The 22740-nt window shown below is 47.3% G+C and overlaps 1 protein-coding gene across 1 annotated transcript in view; it reads left to right on the plus strand.

The window, feature by feature from the left end:
* The first annotated feature begins 600 nt into the window (after positions 1-600).
* LOC130297961 (oocyte zinc finger protein XlCOF8.4-like) overlaps positions 601-22740 on the plus strand; it is a 62118-nt gene continuing 39978 nt past the window's right edge. The window contains exons 1-6 of the mRNA XM_056550831.1: positions 601-688; positions 5565-5683; positions 13820-13999; positions 17233-17359; positions 17457-17548; positions 17678-17786. Of these exons, the coding sequence (XP_056406806.1) occupies positions 5606-5683; positions 13820-13999; positions 17233-17359; positions 17457-17548; positions 17678-17786 (586 nt within the window). The 5' untranslated portion in view covers positions 601-688; positions 5565-5605. The remainder of the gene's footprint in view (positions 689-5564; positions 5684-13819; positions 14000-17232; positions 17360-17456; positions 17549-17677; positions 17787-22740) is intronic.

Genomic DNA, 22740 nt, shown 5'->3' on the forward strand with positions numbered 1-22740 from the left:
CACCTCTCCAGTCATCACCAGACCCCTCCATTACTGTATAATGTCCCAGCAGTGTCACCTCTCCAATCATCATCACCAGACCCCTCCATTACTGTATAATGTCCCAGCAGTGTCACCTCTACAGTCATCACCAGACCCCTCCATTACTGTATAATGTCCCAGCAGTGTCACCTCTCCAGTCATCACCAGACCCCTCCATTACTGTATAATGTCCCAGCAGTGTCACCTCTCCAGTCATCACCAGACCCCTCCATTACTGTATAATGTCCCAGCAGGGTCACCTCTCTAATCATCACCAAACCCCTCCATTACTGTATAATGTCCCAGCAGTGTCACCTCTCTAATCATCACCAGACCCCTCCATTACTGTATGTCCCAGCAGTGTCACCTCTCTAATCATCACCAGACCCCTCCATTACTGTATAATGTCCCAGCAGTGTCACCTATTCATTATTTTATATTAAAAAAGAGAATTAGTGCCCGCACACTGTAACAATCACCACGTCTGCACTTCACAAATAAGCCCACCCACTCCGGTCACATGACCATTCTCTATCATGAATTTGAGGTCCGCCCCCACATGTCCAGGTCACATGATTGTGACATCATCACAGGTCCTGCACCTCCACTATTTAGAAGATACAGATCAGGTCCTGGTCGGCCAGTAAGGGCATTACATGAGGAGGAGGTTTGTTACAGTGTGTCACCCCAGTATTAAGGAGATTACATGAGGAGGAGGTTTGTTACAGTGTCACCCCAGTAGTAAGGAGATTACATGAGGAGGAGGTTTGTTACAGTGTGTCACCCCAGTAGTAAGGAGATTACATGAGGAGGAGGTTTGTTACAGTGTGTCACCCCAGTAGTAAGGAGATTACATAAGGAGGAGGTTTGTTACAGTGTGTCACCCCAGTAGTAAGGAGATTACATGAGGAGGAGATTTGTTACAGTGTGTCACCCCAATAGTAGGGAGATTACATGAGGAGGAGGTTTGTTACAGTGTGTCACCCCAGTAGTAAGGAGATTACATGGGGAGGAGGTTTGTTACAGTGTGTCACCCCAGTAGTAAGGAGATTACATGAGGAGGAGGTTTGTTACAGTGTGTCACCCCAGTAGTAAGGAGATTACATGAGGAGGAGGTTTGTTACAGTGTGTCACCCCAGTAGTAAGGAGATTACATGAGGAGGAGATTTGTTACAGTGTGTCACCCCAATAGTAGGGAGATTACATGAGGAGGAGGTTTGTTACAGTGTGTCACCCCAGTAGTGAGGAGATTACATGAGGAGGAGGATTGTTACAGTGTGTCACCCCAGTAGTAAGGAGATTACATGAGGAGGAGGTTTGTTACAGTGTGTCACCCCAGTAGTAAGGAGATTACATGAGGAGGAGGTTTGTTACAGTGTGTCACCCCAGTAGTAAGGAGATTACATGAGGAGGAGGTTTGTTACAGTGTGTCACCCCAGTAGTAAGGAGATTACATGAGGAGGAGATTTGTTACAGTGTGTCACCCCAATAGTAGGGAGATTACATGAGGAGGAGGTTTGTTACAGTGTGTCACCCCAGTAGTAAGGAGATTACATGAGGAGGAGGTTTGTTACAGTGTGTCACCCCAGTAGTAAGGAGATTACATGAGGAGGAGGTTTGTTACAGTGTGTCACCCCAGTAGTAAGGAGATTACATGTGGAGGAGGTTTGTTACAGTGTGTCACCCCAGTAGTAAGGAGATTATATGAGGAGGAGGTTTGTTACAGTGTGTCACCCCAGTAGTAAGGAGATTACATGAGGAGGAGGATTGTTACAGTGTGTCACCCCAGTAGTAAGGAGATTACATGAGGAGGAGGTTTGTTACAGTGTGTCACCCCAGTAATAAGGAGATTACATGAGGAGGAGGTTTGTTACAGTGTGTCACCCCAGTAGTAAGGAGATTACATGAGGAGGAGGTTTGTTACAGTGTGTCACCCCAGTAGTAAGGAGATTACATGAGGAGGAGGTTTGTTACAGTGTGTCACCCCAGTAGTAAGGAGATTACATGAGGAGGAGGTTTGTTACAGTGTGTCACCCCAGTAGCAAGGAGATTACATGAGGACGAGATTTGTTACAGTGTGTCACCCCAGTAGCAAGGAGATTACATGAGGAGGAGGTTTGTTACAGTGTGTCACCCCAGTAGTAAGGAGATTACATGAGGAGGAGATTTGTTACAGTGTGTCACCCCAGTAGTAAGGAGATTACATGAGGAGGAGGTTTGTTACAGTGTGTCACCCCAGTAGTAAGGAGATTACATGAGGAGGAGGATTGTTACAGTGTGTCACCCCAGTAGTAAGGAGATTACATGAGGAGGAGGATTGTTACAGTGTGTCACCCCAGTAGTAAGGTGATAACATGAGGAGGAGGTTTGTTACAGTGTGTCACCCCAGTAGTAAGGAGATTACATGAGGAGGAGGTTTGTTACAGTGTGTCACCCCAGTAGTAAGGAGATTACATGAGGAGGAGGTTTGTTACAGTGTGTCACCCCAGTAGTAAGGAGATTACATGAGGAGGAGGATTGTTACAGTGTGTCACCCCAGTAGTAAGGAAATTACATGGGGAGGAGGTTTGTTACAGTGTGTCACCCCAGTACTAAGGAGATTACATGAGGAGGAGGTTTGTTACAGTGTGTCACCCCAGTAGTAAGGAGATTACATGAGGAGGAGGTTTGTTACAGTGTGTCACCCCAGTAATAAGGAGATTACATGAGGAGGAGGTTTGTTACAGTGTGTCACCCCAATAGTAAGGAGATTACATGAGGAGGAGGTTTGTTACAGTGTATCACCCCAGTAGTAAGGAGATTACATGAGGAGGAGGTTTGTTACAGTGTGTCACCCCAGTAGTAAGGAGATTACATAAGGAGGAGGTTTGTTACAGTGTGTCACCCCAGTAGTAAGGAGATTACATGAGGAGGAGATTTGTTACAGTGTGTCACCCCAATAGTAGGGAGATTACATGAGGAGGAGGTTTGTTACAGTGTGTCACCCCAGTAGTAAGGAGATTACATGGGGAGGAGGTTTGTTACAGTGTGTCACCCCAGTAGTAAGGAGATTGCATGAGGAGGAGGTTTTTTACAGTGTGTCACCCCAGTAGTAAGGAGATTACATGAGGAGGAGGTTTGTTACAGTGTGTCACCCCAGTAGTAAGGAGATTACATGAGGAGGAGGTTTGTTACAGTGTGTCACCCCAGTAGTGAGGAGATTACATGAGGAGGAGATTTGTTACAGTGTGTCACCCCAATAGTAGGGAGATTACATGAGGAGGAGGTTTGTTACAGTGTGTCACCCCAGTAGTGAGGAGATTACATGAGGAGGAGGATTGTTACAGTGTGTCACCCCAGTAGTAAGGAGATTACATGAGGAGGAGGTTTGTTACAGTGTGTCACCCCAGTAGTAAGGAGATTACATGAGGAGGAGGTTTGTTACAGTGTGTCACCCCAGTAGTAAGGAGATTACATGAGGAGGAGATTTGTTACAGTGTGTCACCCCAATAGTAGGGAGATTACATGAGGAGGAGGTTTGTTACAGTGTGTCACCCCAGTAGTAAGGAGATTACATGAGGAGGAGGTTTGTTACAGTGTGTCACCCCAGTAGTAAGGAGATTACATGAGGAGGAGGTTTGTTACAGTGTGTCACCCCAGTAGTAAGGAGATTACATGTGGAGGAGGTTTGTTACAGTGTGTCACCCCAGTAGTAAGGAGATTATATGAGGAGGAGGTTTGTTACAGTGTGTCACCCCAGTAGTAAGGAGATTACATGAGGAGGAGGTTTGTTACAGTGTGTCACCCCAGTAGTAAGGAGATTACATGAGGAGGAGATTTGTTACAGTGTGTCACCCCAGTAGTAAGGAGATTACATGAGGAGGAGGTTTGTTACAGTGTGTCACCCCAGTAATAAGGAGATTACATGAGGAGGAGGTTTGTTACAGTGTGTCACCCCAGTAGTAAGGAGATTACATGAGGAGGAGGTTTGTTACAGTGTGTCACCCCAGTAGTAAGGAGATTACATGAGGAGGAGGTTTGTTACAGTGTGTCACCCCAGTAGTAAGGAGATTACATGAGGAGGAGGTTTGTTACAGTGTGTCACCCCAGTAGCAAGGAGATTACATGAGGACGAGATTTGTTACAGTGTGTCACCCCAGTAGCAAGGAGATTACATGAGGAGGAGGTTTGTTACAGTGTGTCACCCCAGTAGTAAGGAGATTACATGAGGAGGAGATTTGTTACAGTGTGTCACCCCAGTAGTAAGGAGATTACATGAGGAGGAGGTTTGTTACAGTGTGTCACCCCAGTAGTAAGGAGATTACATGAGGAGGAGGATTGTTACAGTGTGTCACCCCAGTAGTAAGGAGATTACATGAGGAGGAGGATTGTTACAGTGTGTCACCCCAGTAGTAAGGTGATAACATGAGGAGGAGGTTTGTTACAGTGTGTCACCCCAGTAGTAAGGAGATTACATGAGGAGGAGGTTTGTTACAGTGTGTCACCCCAGTAGTAAGGAGATTACATGAGGAGGAGGTTTGTTACAGTGTGTCACCCCAGTAGTAAGGAGATTACATGAGGAGGAGGATTGTTACAGTGTGTCACCCCAGTAGTAAGGAAATTACATGGGGAGGAGGTTTGTTACAGTGTGTCACCCCAGTACTAAGGAGATTACATGAGGAGGAGGTTTGTTACAGTGTGTCACCCCAGTAGTAAGGAGATTACATGAGGAGGAGGTTTGTTACAGTGTGTCACCCCAGTAATAAGGAGATTACATGAGGAGAAGGTTTGTTACAGTGTGTCACCCCAATAGTAAGGAGATTACATGAGGAGGAGGTTTGTTACAGTGTATCACCCCAGTAGTAAGGAGATTACATGAGGAGGAGGTTTGTTACAGTGTGTCACCCCAGTAGTAAGGAGATTACATGAGGAGGAGGTTTGTTACAGTGTGTCACCCCAGTAGTAAGGAGATTACATGAGGAGGAGGTTTGTTACAGTGTGTCACCCCAGTAGTAAGGAGATTACATGAGGAGGAGGTTTGTTACAGTGTGTCACCCCAGTAGTAAGGAGATTACATGAGGAGGAGGTTTGTTACAGTGTGTCACCCCAGTAGTAAAGAGATTACATGAGGAGGAGGTCTGTTACAGTGTGTCACCCCAGTAGTAAGGAGATTACATGAGGAGGAGGTTTGTTACAGTGTGTCATCCCAGTAGTAAGGAGATTACATGAGGAGGAGGTTTGTTACAGTGTGTCACCCCAGTAGTAAGGAGATTACATGAGGAGGAGGTTTGTTACAGTGTGTCACCCCAGTAGTAAGGAGATTACATGAGGAGGAGGTTTGTTACAGTGTGTCACCCCAGTAGTAAGGAGATTACAGGAGGAGGTTTGTTACAGTGTGTCACCCCAGTAGTAAGTTGATTACATGCGGAGGGGGTTTGTTACAGTGTGTCACCCCAGTAATAAGGAGATTTCATGAGGAGGAGGTTTGTTACAGTGTGTGACCCCAGTAGTAAGAAGATTACATGAGGAGTGGGTTTGTTACAGTGTGTCATCCTCTTCTCCAGCTGATCCAGTTGTCTCCTCTTCTGCTAAATGACCCCCAAGGATGGACAAGGACAGGAATGAGATGTCTAAGAAAATATTACACTTCACCTTGGAGATCCTCCACCTGCTGACCGGAGAGGTGAGGTGACCCATCTACATTTCCACCATTGTTGTCCCCATCTACATTTCCACCATTGTTGTCCCCCCATCTACATTTCCACCATTGTTGTCCCCATCTACATTTCCACCATTGTTGTCCCCCATCTACATTTCCACCATTGTTGTCCTCATCTACATTTCCGCCATTGTTGTCCTCATCTACATTTCCGCCATTGTTGTCCTCATCTACATTTCCACCATTGTTGTCCCCTCCATCTACATTTCCACCATTGTTGTCCCCTCCATCTACATTTCCACCATTGTTGTCCCCATCTACATTTTCACCATTGTTGTCCCCATCTACATTTCCACCATTGTTGTCCCCAACTACATTTCCACCATTGTTGTCCCCATCTACATTTCCACCATTGTTGTCCCCAACTACATTTCCACCATTGTTGTCCCCCATCTACATTTCCACTATTGTTGTCCCCATCTACATTTCCACCATTGTTGTCCCCCATCTACATTTCCACCATTGTTGTCCCCCATCTACATTTCCACCATTGTTGTCCCCTTCTTCATTTCCTCCATTGTTGTCCTCATCTACATTTCCACCACTGTTGTCCCCATCTACATTTCCACCATTGTTGTCCCCATTTACATTTCCACCATTGTTGTTCCCTCCATCTACATTTCCACCATTGTTGTCCCCATCTACATTTCCACCATTGTTGTCCCCATCTACATTTTCACCATTGTTGTCCCCATCTACATTTCCACCATTGTTGTCCCCATCTACATTTCCACCATTCTTGTCCCCATCTACATTTACACCATTGTTGTCCCCCATCTACATTTCCACCATTGTTGTCCCCTCATCTACATTTCCACCATTGTTGTCCCCTCCATCTACATTTCCACCATTGTTGTCCCCATCTACATTTCCACCATTGTTGTCCCCATCTACATTTCCACCATTGTTGTCACCATCTACATTTCCACCATTGTTGTCACCATCTACATTTCCACCATTGTTGTCCCCATCTACATTTCCACCATTGGTGTCCCCCATTTACATTTCCACCATTGTTGTCCCTCCATCTACATTTCCACCATTGTTGTCCCTCCATCTACATTTCCACAATTGTTGTCCTCATCCACATTTCCACCATTGTTGTCCCCCATCTACATTTCCACCATTGTTGCCTCCATCTACATTTCCACCATTGTTGTCCACCTCCCATCTTTATTTCCACCATTGTTGTCCCCTCATCTACATTTCCTCCATTGTTGTCCCCATCTACATTTCCACCATTGTTGTCCCCATCTACATTTCCACCATTGTTGTCCCCATCTACATTTCCACCATTGTTGTCCCCATATACATTTCCACCATTGTTGTCCCCATCTACATTTTCACCATTGTTGTCCCCAACTACATTTCCACCATTGTTGTCCCCTTCTTCATTTCCTCCATTGTTGTCCTCATCTACATTTCCACTATTGTTGTCCCACATCTACATTTTCACCATTGTTGTCCTCATCTACATTTCCACCATTGTTGTCCCCTCATCTACATTTTCACCATTGTTGTCCTCATCTACATTTCCACCATTGTTGTCCCCATCTACATTTTCACCATTGTTGTCCCCATCTACATTTCCACCATTGTTGTCCCCATCTACATTTCCACCATTGTTGTCCCCATCTACAATTTCACCATTGTTGTCCCCATCTACAATTTCACCATTGTTGTCCCCATCTACATTTACACCATTGTTGTCCCCATCTACATTTTCACCATTGTTGTCCCCTCATCTACATTTCCACCATTGTTGTCCCCCATCTACATTTCCACTATTGTTGTCCCCATCTACATTTCCACCATTGTTGTCCCCCATCTACATTTCCACCATTGTTGTCCCCTCCATCTACATTTCCACCATTGTTGTCCCCATCTACATTTCCACCATTGTTGTCCCCATCTACATTTACACCATTGTTGTCCCCATCTACATTTCCACCATTGTTGTCCCCTCATCTACATTTCCACCATTGTTGTCCCCTCATCTACATTTCCACCATTGTTGTCCCCCATCTACATTTCCACTATTGTTGTCCCCATCTACATTTCCACCATTGTTGTCCCCCATCTACATTTCCACCATTGTTGTCCCCTCCATCTACATTTCCACCATTGTTGTCCCCTCCATCTACATTTCCACCATTGTTGTCCCCATCTACATTTCCACCATTGTTGTCCCCCATCTACATTTACACCATTGTTGTCCCCTCATCTACATTTCCACCATTGTTGTCCCCTCCATCTACATTTCCACCATTGTTGTCCCCATCTACATTTCCACCATTGTTGTCACCATCTACATTTCCACCATTGTTGTCCCCATCTACATTTCCACCATTGTTGTCCCCCATTTACATTTCCACCATTGTTGTCCTCCATCTACATTTCCACAATTGTTGTCCTCATCTACATTTCCACCATTGTTGTCCCCCATTTACATTTCCACCATTGTTGCCTCCATCTACATTTCCTCCATTGTTGTCCACCTCCCATCTTTATTTCCTCCATTGTTGTCCTCATCTACATTTCCACCATTGTTGTCCCCATCTACATTTCCACCATTGTTGTCCCCATCTACATTTTCACCATTGTTGTCCTCATCTACATTTCCACCATTGTTGTCCCCTCATCTACATTTTCACCATTGTTGTCCTCATCTACATTTCCACCATTGTTGTCCCCATCTACATTTTCACCATTGTTGTCCCCATTTACATTTCCACCATTGTTGTCCCCATCTACATTTCCACCATTGTTGTCCCCATCTACAATTTCACCATTGTTGTCCCCATCTACATTTCCACCATTGTTGTCCCCATCTACATTTCCACCATTGTTGTCCCCATCTACATTTCCACCATTGTTGTCCCCTCATTTACATTTCCACCATTGTTGTCCCCTCATCTACATTTCCACCATTGTTGTCCCCCATCTACATTTCCACTATTGTTGTCCCCATCTACATTTCCACCATTGTTGTCCCCCATCTACATTTCCACCATTGTTGTCCCCCATCTACATTTCCACCATTGTTGTCCCCTTCTTCATTTCCTCCATTGTTGTCCTCATCTACATTTCCACCACTGTTGTCCCCATCTACATTTCCACCATTGTTGTCTCATCTACATTTCCACCATTGTTGTCTCATCTACATTTCCACCATTGTTGTATCATCTACATTTCCACCATTGTTGTCCCTCCATCTACATTTCCACCATTGTTGTCCCGTTCTTCATTTCCTCCATTGTTGTCCTCATCTACATTTCCACCATTGTTGTCCCCATCTACATTTCCACCATTGTTGTATCATCTACATTTCCACCATTGTTGTCCCTCCATCTACATTTCCACCACTGTTGTCCCCATCTACATTTCCACCATTGTTGTCCCCATTTACATTTCCACCATTGTTGTTCCCTCCATCTACATTTCCACCATTGTTGTCCCCATCTACATTTCCACCATTGTTGTCCCCATCTACATTTTCACCATTGTTGTCCCCATCTACATTTCCACCATTGTTGTCCCCATCTACATTTTCACCATTGTTGTCCCCATCTACATTTCCACCATTCTTGTCCCCATCTACATTTACACCATTGTTGTCCCCCATCTACATTTACACCATTGTTGTCCCCTCATCTACATTTACACCATTGTTGTCCCCTCCATCTACATTTCCACCATTGTTGTCCCCTCCATCTACATTTCCACCATTGTTGTCCCCATCTACATTTCCACCATTGTTGTCCCCATCTACATTTCCACCACTGTTGTCCCCTCCATCTACATTTCCACCATTGTTGTCCCCTCCATCTACATTTCCACCATTGTTGTCCCCATCTACATTTCCACCATTGTTGTCTCCCCTTCTACATTTCCACCATTGTTGTCCCCATCTACATTTCGACCATTGTTGTCTCCCCATCTACATTTCCACCATTGTTGTCCCCTCCATCTACATTTCCACCATTGTTGTCCCCATCTACATTTCCAACATTGTTGTCTCATCTACATTTCCACCATTGTTGTCCCCCCATCTACATTTCCACCATTGTTGTCCCCATCTACATTTCCACCATTGTTGTTCCCTCCATCTACATTTCCACCACTGTTGTCCCCCATCTACATTTCCACCATTGTTGTCCCCATCTACATTTTCACCATTGTTGTCCTCATCTACATTTCCACCATTGTTGTCCCCATCTACATTTTCACCATTGTTGTCCCCATCTACATTTACACCATTGTTGTCCCCCATCTACATTTCCACCACTGTTGTCCCCTCCATCTACATTTACACCATTGTTGTCCCATCCATCTACATTTCCACCATTGTTGTCCCCTCCATCTACATTTCCACCATTGTTGTTCCCCCATCTACATTTCCACCATTGTTGTCTCCCCATCTACATTTCCACCATTGTTGTCCCCCCATCTACATTTCCACCATTGTTGTCCCCCATCTACATTTCCACCATTGTTGCCCCCCCATCTACATTTCCACCATTGTTGTCCTCATCTACATTTCCACCATTGTTGTCCCCATCTACATTTCCACCATTGTTGTCCCCATCTACATTTCCACCATTGTTGTCTACATCTACATTTCCACCATTGTTGTCCCCTCCATCTACATTTCCACCATTGTTGTCCCCTCCATCTACATTTCCACCATTGTTGTCCCTCCATCTACATTTCCACCATTGTTGTCCCTCCATCTACATTTCCACCATTGTTGTCCCCTCCATCTACATTTCCACCATTGTTGTCCCTCCATCTACATTTCCACCATTGTTGTCCCTCCATCTACATTTCCACCATTGTTGTCCCTCCATCTACATTTCCACCATTGTTGTCTCATCTACATTTCCACCATTGTTGTCCCCCCATCTACATTTCCACCATTGTTGTTCCCTCCATCTACATTTCCACCATTGTTGTCCCCCATCTACATTTCCACCATTGTTGTCCCCCATCTACATTTCCACCATTGTTGTCCCCTTCTTCATTTCCTCCATTGTTGTCCTCATCTACATTTCCACCACTGTTGTCCCCTTCTACATTTCCACCATTGTTGTCTCATCTACATTTCCACCATTGTTGTCTCATCTACATTTCCACCATTGTTGTATCATCTACATTTCCACCATTGTTGTCCCTCCATCTACATTTCCACCATTGTTGTCCCCTTCTTCATTTCCTCCATTGTTGTCCTTATCTACATTTCCACCATTGTTGTCCCCATCTACATTTCCACCATTGTTGTCTCATCTACATTTCCACCATTGTTTTCTCATCTACATTTCCACCATTGTTGTATCATCTACATTTCCACCATTGTTGTCCCTCCATCTACATTTCCACCACTGTTGTCCCCATCTACATTTCCACCATTGTTGTCCCCATTTACATTTCCACCATTGTTGTCCCCATCTACATTTTCACCATTGTTGTCCCCATCTACATTTCCACCATTGTTGTCCCCATCTACATTTCCACCATTGTTGTCCCCATCTACATTTTCACCATTGTTGTCCCCATCTACATTTCCACCATTGTTGTCCCCATCTACATTTTCACCATTGTTGTCCCCATCTACATTTCCACCATTCTTGTCCCCATCTACATTTACACCATTGTTGTCCCCCATCTACATTTACACCATTGTTGTCCCCTCATCTACATTTCCACCATTGTTGTCCCCTCCATCTACATTTCCACCATTGTTGTCCCCTCCATCTACATTTCCACCATTGTTGTCCCCATCTACATTTCCACCATTGTTGTCCCCATCTACATTTCCACCACTGTTGTCCCCTCCATCTACATTTCCACCATTGTTGTCCCCTCCATCTACATTTCCACCATTGTTGTCCCCATCTACATTTCCACCATTGTTGTCTCCCCATCTACATTTCCACCATTGTTGTCCCCATCTACATTTCGACCATTGTTGTCTCCCCATCTACATTTCCACCATTGTTGTCCCCATCGACATTTCCACCATTGTTGTCCCCTCCATCTACATTTCCACCATTGTTGTCCCCATCTACATTTCCACCATTGTTGTCTCATCTACATTTCCACCATTGTTGTCCCCCCATCTACATTTCCACCATTGTTGTCCCCATCTACATTTCCACCATTGTTGTTCCCTCCATCTACATTTCCACCACTGTTGTCCCCCATCTACATTTCCACCATTGTTGTCCCCATCTACATTTTCACCATTGTTGTCCTCATCTACATTTCCACCATTGTTGTCCCCATCTACATTTTCACCATTGTTGTCCCCATCTACATTTACACCATTGTTGTCCCCATCTACATTTTCACTATTGTTGTCCTCATCTACATTTCCACCATTGTTGTCCCCATCTACATTTTCACCATTGTTGTCCCCATCTACATTTACACCATTGTTGTCCCCCATCTACATTTCCACCACTGTTGTCCCCTCCATCTACATTTACACCATTGTTGTCCCATCCATCTACATTTCCACCATTGTTGTCCCCTCCATCTACATTTCCACCATTGTTGTTCCCCCATCTACATTTCCACCATTGTTGTCTCCCCATCTACATTTCCACCATTGTTGTCCCCCCATCTACATTTCCACCATTGTTGTCCCCCATCTACATTTCCACCATTGTTGCCCCCCCATCTACATTTCCACCATTGTTGTCCTCATCTACATTTCCACCATTGTTGTCCCCATCTACATTTCCACCATTGTTGTCCCCATCTACATTTCCACCATTGTTGTCTACATCTACATTTCCAGCATTGTTGTCCCCTCCATCTACATTTCCACCATTGTTGTCCCTCCATCTACATTTCCACCATTGTTGTCCCTCCATCTACATTTCCACCATTGTTGTCCCTCCATCTACATTTCCACCATTGTTGTCTCATCTACATTTCCACCGTTGTTGTCCCCCCATCTACATTTCCACCATTGTTGTTCCCTCCATCTACATTTCCACCACTGTTGTCCCCCATCTACATTTCCACCATTGTTGTCCCCATCTACATTTTCACCATTGTTGTCCTCATCTACATTTCCACCATTGTTGTCCCCATCTACATTTTCACCATTGTTGTCCCCATCTACATTTACACCATTGTTGTCCCCATCTACATTTTCACCATTGTTGTCCCCATCTACATTTCCATCATTGTTGTCCCCATCTACATTTCCACCATTGTTGTCCCCCCCATCTACATTTCCACCATTGTTGCCTCCATTTACATTTTCACTATTGTTGTCCTCATCTACATTTCCACCATTGTTGTCTCCATCTACATTTTCACCATTGTTGTCCCCATCTACATTTCCACCATTGTTGTCCCCATCTATATTTCCACCATTGTTGTCCTCATCTACTTTTTCACTATTGTTGTCCTCATCTACATTTCCACCATTGTTGTCCCCATCTACATTTACACCATTGTTGTCCCCCATCTACATTTCCACCACTGTTGTCCCCTCCATCTACATTTCCACCATTGTTGTCCCATCCATCTACATTTCCACCATTGTTGTCCCCTCCATCTACATTTCCACCATTGTTGTCCCCCCATCTACATTTCCACCATTGTTGTCCCCTCCATCTACATTTCCACCATTGTTGTCCCACCATCTACATTTCCACCATTGTTGTCCCCATCTACATTTCCACCATTGTTGTCCCCCCATCTACATTTCCACCATTGTTGTCCCCCATCTACATTTCCACCATTGTTGTCCCTCCATCTACATTTCCACCATTGTTGTCCCTCCATCTACGTTTCCACCATTGTTGTCCCTCCATCTACATTTCCACCATTGTTGTCCCCCATCTACATTTCCACCATTGTTGTCCCTCCATCTACATTTCAACCATTGTTGTCCCCATCTACATTTCCACCATTGTTGTCCCTCCATCTACATTTCCACCATTGTTGTCCCTCCATCTACATTTCCACCATTGTTGTCCCCATCTACATTTCCACCATTGTTGGCCAACATCTATGGAGCCGCTTTATGTTCTGGATGTCTTTTTGTAGGTGAGGTCTCTCATTGTCTCTCTCCATGCACAGGATTACACCATAGTGAAGAAGACATGGGGGGAGTGTGTGGCCCCCAGCAGCCATCTCCATGAGTCAGGAGGATGGAGCAGGGCCCGGTGCCCCATCATGGAGCCTCCACCTCACTCACTGATACATGAGGAGAAGATCCTAGAACTCATCCAGAGGATCACTGAGCTGCTGACTAGAGAGGTGACCCTGCTGGGACATTATACAGTAATGGAGGGGTCTGGTGATGACTGGAGAGGTGACACTGCTGGGACATTATACAGTAATGGAGGGGTCTGGTGATGATTAGAGAGGTGAACCTGCTGGAACATTATACAGTAATGGAGGGGTCTGGTGATGACTGGAGAGGTGACACTGCTGGGACATTATACAGTAATGGAGGGGTCTGGTGATGACTGGAGAGGTGACACTGCTGGGACATTATACAGTAATGGAGGGGTCTGGTGATGACTGGAGAGGTGACACTGCTGGGACATTATACAGTAATGGAGGGGTCTGGTGATGATTAGAGAGGTGACACTGCTGGGACATTATACAGTAATGGAGGGGTCTGGTGATGACTGGAGAGGTGACACTGCTGGGACATTATACAGTAATTGAGGGGTCTGGTGATGATTAGAGAGGTGACACTGCTGGGACATTATACAGTAATGGAGGGGTCTGGTGATGACTGGAGAGGTGACCCTGCTGGGACATTATACAGTAATGGAGGGGTCTGGTGATGACTGGAGAGGTGACACTGCTGGGACATTATATAGTAATGGAGGGGTCTGGTGATGACAGGTGACACTGCTGGGACATTATACAGTAAAGGAGGGGTCTGGTGATGATTAGAGAGGTGACACTGCTGGGACATTATACAGTAATGGAGGGGTCTGGTGATGACTGGAGAGATGACACTGCTGGGACATTATACAGTGATTGAGGGGTCTGGTGATGATTAGAGAGGTGACACTGCTGGGACATTATACAGTAATGGAGGGGTTTGGTGATGACTGGAGAGGTGACCCTGCTGGGACATTATACAGTAATTGAGGGGTCTGGTGATGATTAGAGAGGTGACACTGCTGGGACATTATACAGTAATGGAGGGGTCTGGTGATGACTGGAGAGGTGACCCTGCTGGGACATTATACAGTAATGGAGGGGTCTGGTGATGACTGGAGAGGTGACCCTGCTGGGACATTATACAGTAATGGAGGGGTCTGGTGATGACTGGAGAGGTGACACTGCTGGGACATTATATAGTAATGGAGGGGTCTGGTGATGATTAGAGAGGTGACACTGCTGGGACATTATACAGTAATGGAGGGGTCTGGTGATGACTGGAGAGGTGACACTACTAGGACATTATACAGTAATGGAGGGGTCTGGTGATGACTGGAGAGGTGACACTGCTGGACTTTATACAGTAATGGAGGGGTCTGGTGATGATTATAGAGGTGACACTGCTGGGACATTATACAGTAATGGAGGGGTCTGGTGATGATTAGAGAGGTGACACTGCTGGGACATTATACAGTAATGGAGGGGTCTGGTGATGACTGGAGAGGTGACACTGCTGGGACATTATATAGTAATGGAGGGGTCTGGTGATGATAAAAGAGGTGACACTGTGTTACTCCGAGCGCTCTGGGTCCCTGCTCCTCCCCGGAGCGCTCGCGGCGTTCACCTCCGTGCACCGCCCCGGTCAGAGAGCAGGAGCGCTGCACTACTGTCTCCGGCGGGGTTGCGACCCGTGTAGCGGGACGCGCCCGCCCGCGGTTCGCATCTCAGTCTCCTCACCTGTCCTTTCCTCCGTCGGCTCAGTCCCGGCGCGCCCGGCCCAGCTCCCTAGGGCGCGCGCGTGCCGGCTCTGCTATTTAAAGGGCCAGCGCGCCACTGATTGGCTTCTGGCCCAATCAGCACTCACACCTGTGCCCTCGTTATATAAACCCACTTCCCCTTCCTAGCATGGCCGGATCTTGTTGCCTTGTGCCAGTGAAAGCGTTTCCTTGTATGTCCCAAGCCAGTGTTCCAGACCCTCTGATTTTGCCCCTGACTACGACCCTTGCTGCCTGCCCTGACCTTCTGCTACGTCCGACCTTGCTCCTGCCTTGTCCTTCTGTACCACGCCAGTCTCAGCAGTCAGTGAGGTTGAGCCGCTAACGGTGGACACGACCTGGTAGCTACCGCCGCAGCAAGACCATCCCGCTTTGCGGCGGGCTCTGGTGAATACCAGTAGCAACTTAGAACCGGTCCCACAACACGGTCCACGCCAATCCCTCTCTGACACGGAGGATCCACATCCAGCCTGCCGAATCCTGACACACTGCTGGGACATTATACAGTAATGGAGGGGTCTGGTGATGACTGGAGAGGTGGCACTGCTGGGACATTATATAGTAATGGAGGGGTCTGGTGATGATTAGAGAGGTGACACTGCAGGGACATTATACAGTAATGGAGGGGTCTGGTGATGACTGGAGAGGTGGCACTGCTGGGACATTATACAGTAATGGAGGGGTCTGATGATGACTGGAGAGGTGACACTGCTGGGACATTATACAGTAATGGAGGGGTCTGGTGATGACTGGAGAGGTGACCCTGCTGGGACATTATACAGTAATGGAGGGGTCTGGTGATGACTGGAGAGGTGACACTGCTGGGACATTATACTGTAATGGAGGGGTCTGGTGATGATTAGAGAGGTGACACTGCTGGGACATTATACAGTAATGGAGGGGTCTGAGGATGATTAGAGAGGTGACACTGCTGGGACATTATACAGTAATGGAGGGGTCTGGTGATGATTAGAGAGGTGACACTGCTGGGACATTATACAGTAATGGAGGGGTCTGGTGATGAATAGAGAGGTGACACTGCTGGGACATTATACAGTAATGGAGGGGTCTGGTGATGATTAGAGAGGTGACACTGCTGGGACATTATACAGTAATGAAGGGGTCTGGTGATGATTAGAGAGGTGACACTGCTGGGACATTACACAGTAATGGAGGGGTCTGGTGATGACTGTAGAGGTGACACTGCTGGGACATTATACAGTAATGGAGGGGTCTGGTGATGACTGGAGAGGTGACACTGCTGGGACATTATACTGTAATGGAGGGGTCTGATGATGATTAGAGAGGTGACACTGCTGGGACATTATACAGTAATGGAGGGGTCTGGTGATGATTAGAGAGGTGACACTGCTGGGACATTATACAGTAATTGAGGGGTCTGGTGATGAATAGAGAGGTGACACTGCTGGGACATTATACAGTAATGGAGGGGTCTGGTGAGGACTGGAGAGGTGACACTGCTGGGACATTATACAGTAATGGAGGGGTCTGGTGATGATTAGAGAGGTGACACTGCTGGGACATTATACAGTAATGGAGGGGTCTGGTGATGACGGTATCATTGTGTGTCAGGTTCCTATAAGGTGTCAGGATGTGGCGGTCTATTTCTCCATGGAGGAGTGGGAGTATGTAGAAGGACACAAGGATCTGTACCAGGACATAGTCATGATGGAGGATCACCGGCCCCTCACATCACAAGGTAAGAAGAGACATATATATAGATATCACTCTCACTACCTGGTAACATAGAAATCTATCCAGCACTGATGTATTCATTCCCTGTGTGTTCCCTACAGATGGAGTCATTGATAGAAATCCACCCGAGAGGTGTCCCCGCCCTCTGTATTTCCAGGACTGTCCAGAGGGAAATGTCCCAGAGAAGCATCAGGTAGATGAGGCTGATCCTATATCTCTATAGGGGGGTCCTGCAGTCATAGATGTGGGGGTAGATTTTGGGGGTCTCTGTTGCTCCTCCTGTCTGCTGTATTGTAGTGAATTGTTCTATATGTCACATTAGGGGGAAGATCTGACTAATAATAAAGTGGAGGATGAAGAAGAGAGGATGAGGGGCCAGCACCCGTGTATGAGGGAAGTGAAGGAGGAAATTCCAGGAGGTGTTATCCCAGGTATGTAATAATTCCAGGAGGTGTTACCCCAGGTATGTAATAATTCCAGGAGGTGTTACCCCAGGTATGTAATAATTCCAGGAGGTGTTACCCCAGGTATGTAATAATGCCAGGAGGTGTTACCCCAGGTATGTAATAATGCCAGGAGGTGTTACCCCAGGTATGTAAAAATTCCAGGAGGTTTTACCCAGGTATGTAATAATTCCAGGAAGTGTTACCCCAGGTATTTAATAATTCCAGGAGGTGTTACCCAGGTATGTAATAATTCCAGTAGGTATTACCCAGGTATGTAATAATTCCAGGAAGTGTTACCCCAGGTATTTAATAATTCCAGGAGGTGTTACCCAGGTATGTAATAATTCCAGTAGGTATTACCCAGGTATATAATAATTCCAGGAGGTGTTACTTCTGGTATGTAATAATGACAGGAGGTGTTACCCCAGGGATGTAATAATGCCAGGAGGTGTTACCCCAGGGATGTAATAATGCCAGGAGGTGTTACCCCAGGGATGTAATAATGGATTACAGAGGGAATTCAGAGGTTTCTTCAGGGGAGGCTCCACCTTAGATCTACATTACATTAACCCTTCATGCCCCAGTGATCCCCTGTGTTATGTATAGTCAGGACCTGAGGGAGGAGACTGCACATAGAGATCCTCTCCGGGGTCATCTATGGGTCCTCTCCGAGGTCATCTGTGGGTCCTCTCCGAGGTCATCTGTGGGTCCTCTCCGAGGTCATCTGTGGGTCCTCTCCGAGGTCATCTGTGGATTCTCTCCGAGGTCATCTATGGGTCCTCTCCAAGGTCATCTATGGGACCTCTCCGAGGTAATCTGTGGGTCCTCTCCAAGGTCATCTGTGGGTCCTCTCCGGGGTCATCTGTGGGTCCTCTCCGAGGTCATCTGTGGGTCCTCTCCAAGGTCATCTATGGGTCCTCTCCGAGGTCATCTATGGATCCTCTCCAAGGTCATCTATGGGTCCTCTCCGAGGTCATCTGTGGATTCTCTCCGAGGTCATCTATGGGTCCTCTCCAAGGTCATCTATGGGTCCTGTCATGCTCCAGGTATAGCACTAGGGGCAGTATCAGGATTTGGGTCTCACCAGATGTGATGAACAGCTGCACTATCCCATGGATGGATGGTGATAGGGGCCCCTGTGACACTTGCTTACTAGCCCTGACACTGTAGATGCCAGGATGATGGTCAGGTGTCTGGCATCTCCCTTGTATGAATATAGATGTCTGTTCATAGGCCAGCGCTCATCATCACAAACGCCATGTGTGTATCTTTACCAGTCTTCTGCTTCTCTCCTGAATCCCACAGGCTGGACATGTCTGACACTTTCCCATAGCCTGTCCTAACATAGCTCCTCCTGGGGGCTCAGTCTTCTCTTACATAGCTCCTCCTGGTGGATCAGTCTTCACTTACATAGCTCCTCCTGGTGGCTCAGTCTTCCCTTACATAGCTCCTCCTGGTGGATCAGTCTTCACTTACATAGCTCCTCCTGGGGGCTCAGTCTTCCCTTACATAGCTCCTCCTGGTGGCTCAGTCTTCTCTTACATTGCTCCTCCTGGTGGCTCAGTCTTCCCTTACATAGCTCCTCCTGGTGGATCAGTCTTCTCTTACATTGCTCCTCCTGGTGGCTCAGTCTTCTCTTACATAGCTCCTCCTGGTGGATCAGTCTTCACTTACATAGCTCCTCCTGGTGGCTCAGTCTTCCCTTACATAGCTCCTCCTGGTAGATCAGTCTTCCCTTACATAGCTCGTCCTGGTGGATCAGTCTTCACTTACATAGCTCCTCCTGGTGGCTCAGTCTTCTATTACATAGCTCCCCCTGGTGGATCAGTCTTCCCTTACATAGCTCGTCCTGGTGGATCAGTCTTCACTTACATAGCTCCTCCTGGTGGATCAGTCTTCCCTTACATAGTTCCCCCTGGTGGCTCAGTCTTCCCTTACATAGCTCCCCCTGGTGGCTCAGTCTTCCCTTTCATAGCTCCTCCTGGTGGCTCAGTCTTCACTTACATAGCTCCTCCTGGTGGATCAGTCTTCCCTTACATAGCTCCTCCTGGTGGATCAGTCTTCTCTTACATAGCTCCTCCTGGTGGATCAGTCTTCTCTTACATAGCTCCTCCTGATGGCTCAGTCTTCCCTTACATAGCTCCTCCTGGTGGCTCAGTCTTCCCTTACATAGCTCCTCCTGGTGGCTCAGTCTTCCCTTACATAGCTCCTCCTGGTGGATCAGTCTTCTCTTACATAGCTCCTCCTGGTGGATCAGTCTTCCCTTACATAGCTCCTCCTGGTGGCTCAGTCTTCTCTTACATAGCTCCTCCTGGTGGCTCCGCCTTCCCTTACATAGCTCCTCCTGGTGGATCAGTCTTCTCTTACATAGCTCCTCCTGGTGGCTCAGTCTTCCCTTACATAGCTCCTCCTGGTGGATCAGTCTTCCCTTACATAGCTCCTCCTGGTGGATCAGTCTTACCTTACATAGCTCCTCCTGGTGGATCAGTCTTCCCTTACATAGCTCCTCCTGGTGGCTCAGTCTTCTCTTACATAGCTCCTCCTGGTGGCTCAGTCTTCTCTTACATAGCTCCTCCTGGTGGATCCGTCTTCCCTTACATAGCTCCCCCTGGTGGCTCAGTCTTCTCTTACATAGCTCCTCCTGGTGGCTCCGCCTTCCCTTACATAGCTCCTCCTGGTGGATCAGTCTTCTCTTACATAGCTCCTCCTGGTGGATCAGTCTTCCCTTACATAGCTCCTCCTGGTGGCTCAGTCTTCTCTTACATAGCTCCTCCTGGTGGCTCAGTCTTCTCTTACATAGCTCCCCCTGGTTGCTCAGTCTTCCCTTACATAGCTTCTCCTGGTGGTTCCGTCTTCCCTTACATAGCTCCTCCTGGTGGCTCAGTCTTCTCTTACATAGCTCCCCCTGGTGGATCAGTCTTCTCTTACATAGCTCCCCCTGGTGGATCAGTCTTCTCTTACATAGCTCCTCCTGGTGGATCAGTCTTCTCTTACATAGCTCCCCCTGGTGGCTCAGTCTTCCCTTACATAGCTCCCCCTGGTGGCTCAGTCTTCCCTTACATAGCTCCTCCTGGTGGATCAGTCTTCCCTTACATAGCTCCTCCTGGTGGATCAGTCTTCTCTTACATAGCTCCTCCTGGTGGATCAGTCTTCTCTTACATAGCTCCCCCTGGTGGCTCAGTCTTCCCTTACATAGCTCCCCCTGGTGGCTCAGTCTTCCCTTACATAGCTCCTCCTGGTGGCTCAGTCTTCTCTTGCATAGCTCCTCCTGGTGGATCAGTCTTCCCTTACATAGCTCCCCCTGGTGGATCAGTCTTCCCTTACATAGCTCCCCCTGGTGGCTCAGTCTTCCCTTACATAGCTCCTCCTGGTGGATCAGTCTTCCCTTACATAGCTCCTCCTGGTGGATCCGTCTTCCCTTACATAGCTCCCCCTGGTGGCTCAGTCTTCTCTTACATAGCTCCCCCTGGTGGCTCAATCTTCTCTTACATAGCTCCTCCTGGTGGATCAGTCTTCCCTTACATAGCTCCCCCTGGTGGCTCAGTCTTCCCTTACATAGCTCCTCCTGGGGGATCAGTCTTCTCTTACATAGCTCCTCCTGGTGGCTCAGTCTTCCCTTACATAGCTCCTCCTGGGGGATCAGTCTTCTCTTACATAGCTCCTCCTGGTGGCTCAGTCTTACCTTGCATAGCTCCCCCTGGTGGATCAGTCTTCCCTTACATAGCTCCCCCTGGTGGATCAGTCTTCTCTTACATAGCTCCTCCTGGTGGATCAGTCTTCTCTTACATAGCTCTTCCTGGTGGATCAGTCTTCTCTTACATAGCTCCTCCTGGTGGATCAGTCTTCCCTTACATAGCTCCTCCTGGTGGCTCAGTCTTCTCTTACATAGCTCGTCCTGGTGGATCAGTCTTCTCTTACATAGCTCCTCCTGGTGGATCAGTCTTCCCTTACATAGCTCCCCCTGGTGGCTCAGTCTTCCGTTACATAGCTCCTCCTGGTGGCTCAGTCTTCCCTTACATAGCTCCTCCTGGTGGCTCAGTCTTCCCTTACATAGCTCCTCCTGGTGGATCAGTCTTCCCTTACATAGCTCCCCCTGGTGGCTCAGTCTTCCGTTACATAGCTCCCCCTGGTGGCTCAGTCTTCCCTTACATAGCTCCTCCTGGTGTATCAGTCTTCTCTTACATAGCTCCTCCTGGTGGATCAGTCTTCTCTTACATAGCTCCCCCTGGTGGCTCAGTCTTCCCTTACATAGCTCCTCCTGGTGGATCAGTCTTCTCTTACATAGCTCCCCCTGGTGGCTCAGTCTTCTCTTACATAGCTCCCCCTGGTGGATCAGTCTTCTCTTACATAGCGCCTCCTGGTGGATCAGTCTTCCCTTACATAGCTCCCCCTGGTGGATCAGTCTTCCCTTACATAGCTCCTCCTGGGGGATCAGTCTTCTCTTACATAGCTCCTCCTGGGGGCTCAGTCTTCCCTTACATAGCTCCTCCTGGTGGCTCAGTCTTCTCTTACATAGCTCCCCCTGGTGGATCAGTCTTCTCTTACATAGCTCCCCCTGGTGGATGAGTCTTCCCTTACATAGCTCCCCCTGGTGGTTCAGTCTTCTCTTACATAGCTCCCCCTGGTGGATCAGTCTTCCCTTACATAGCTCCTCCTGATGGCTCAGTCTTCTCTTACATAGCTCCCCCTGGTGGATCAGTCTTCTCTTACATAGCTCCTCCTGGTGGATCAGTCTTCCCTTACATAGCTCCTCCTGGTGGATCAGTCTTCTCTTACATAGCTCCCCCTGGTGGATCAGTCTTCTCTTACATAGCGCCTCCTGGTGGATCAGTCTTCTCTTACATAGCTCCCCCTGGTGGCTCAGTCTTCTCTTACATAGCTCCCCCTGGTGGATCAGTCTTCCGTTACATAGCTCCTCCTGGTGGATCAGTCTTCACTT

This window comes from Hyla sarda (genome assembly GCF_029499605.1).
Source record: "Hyla sarda isolate aHylSar1 chromosome 1 unlocalized genomic scaffold, aHylSar1.hap1 SUPER_1_unloc_12, whole genome shotgun sequence".
NCBI classification, from domain to species: Eukaryota; Metazoa; Chordata; class Amphibia; order Anura; family Hylidae; genus Hyla; species Hyla sarda.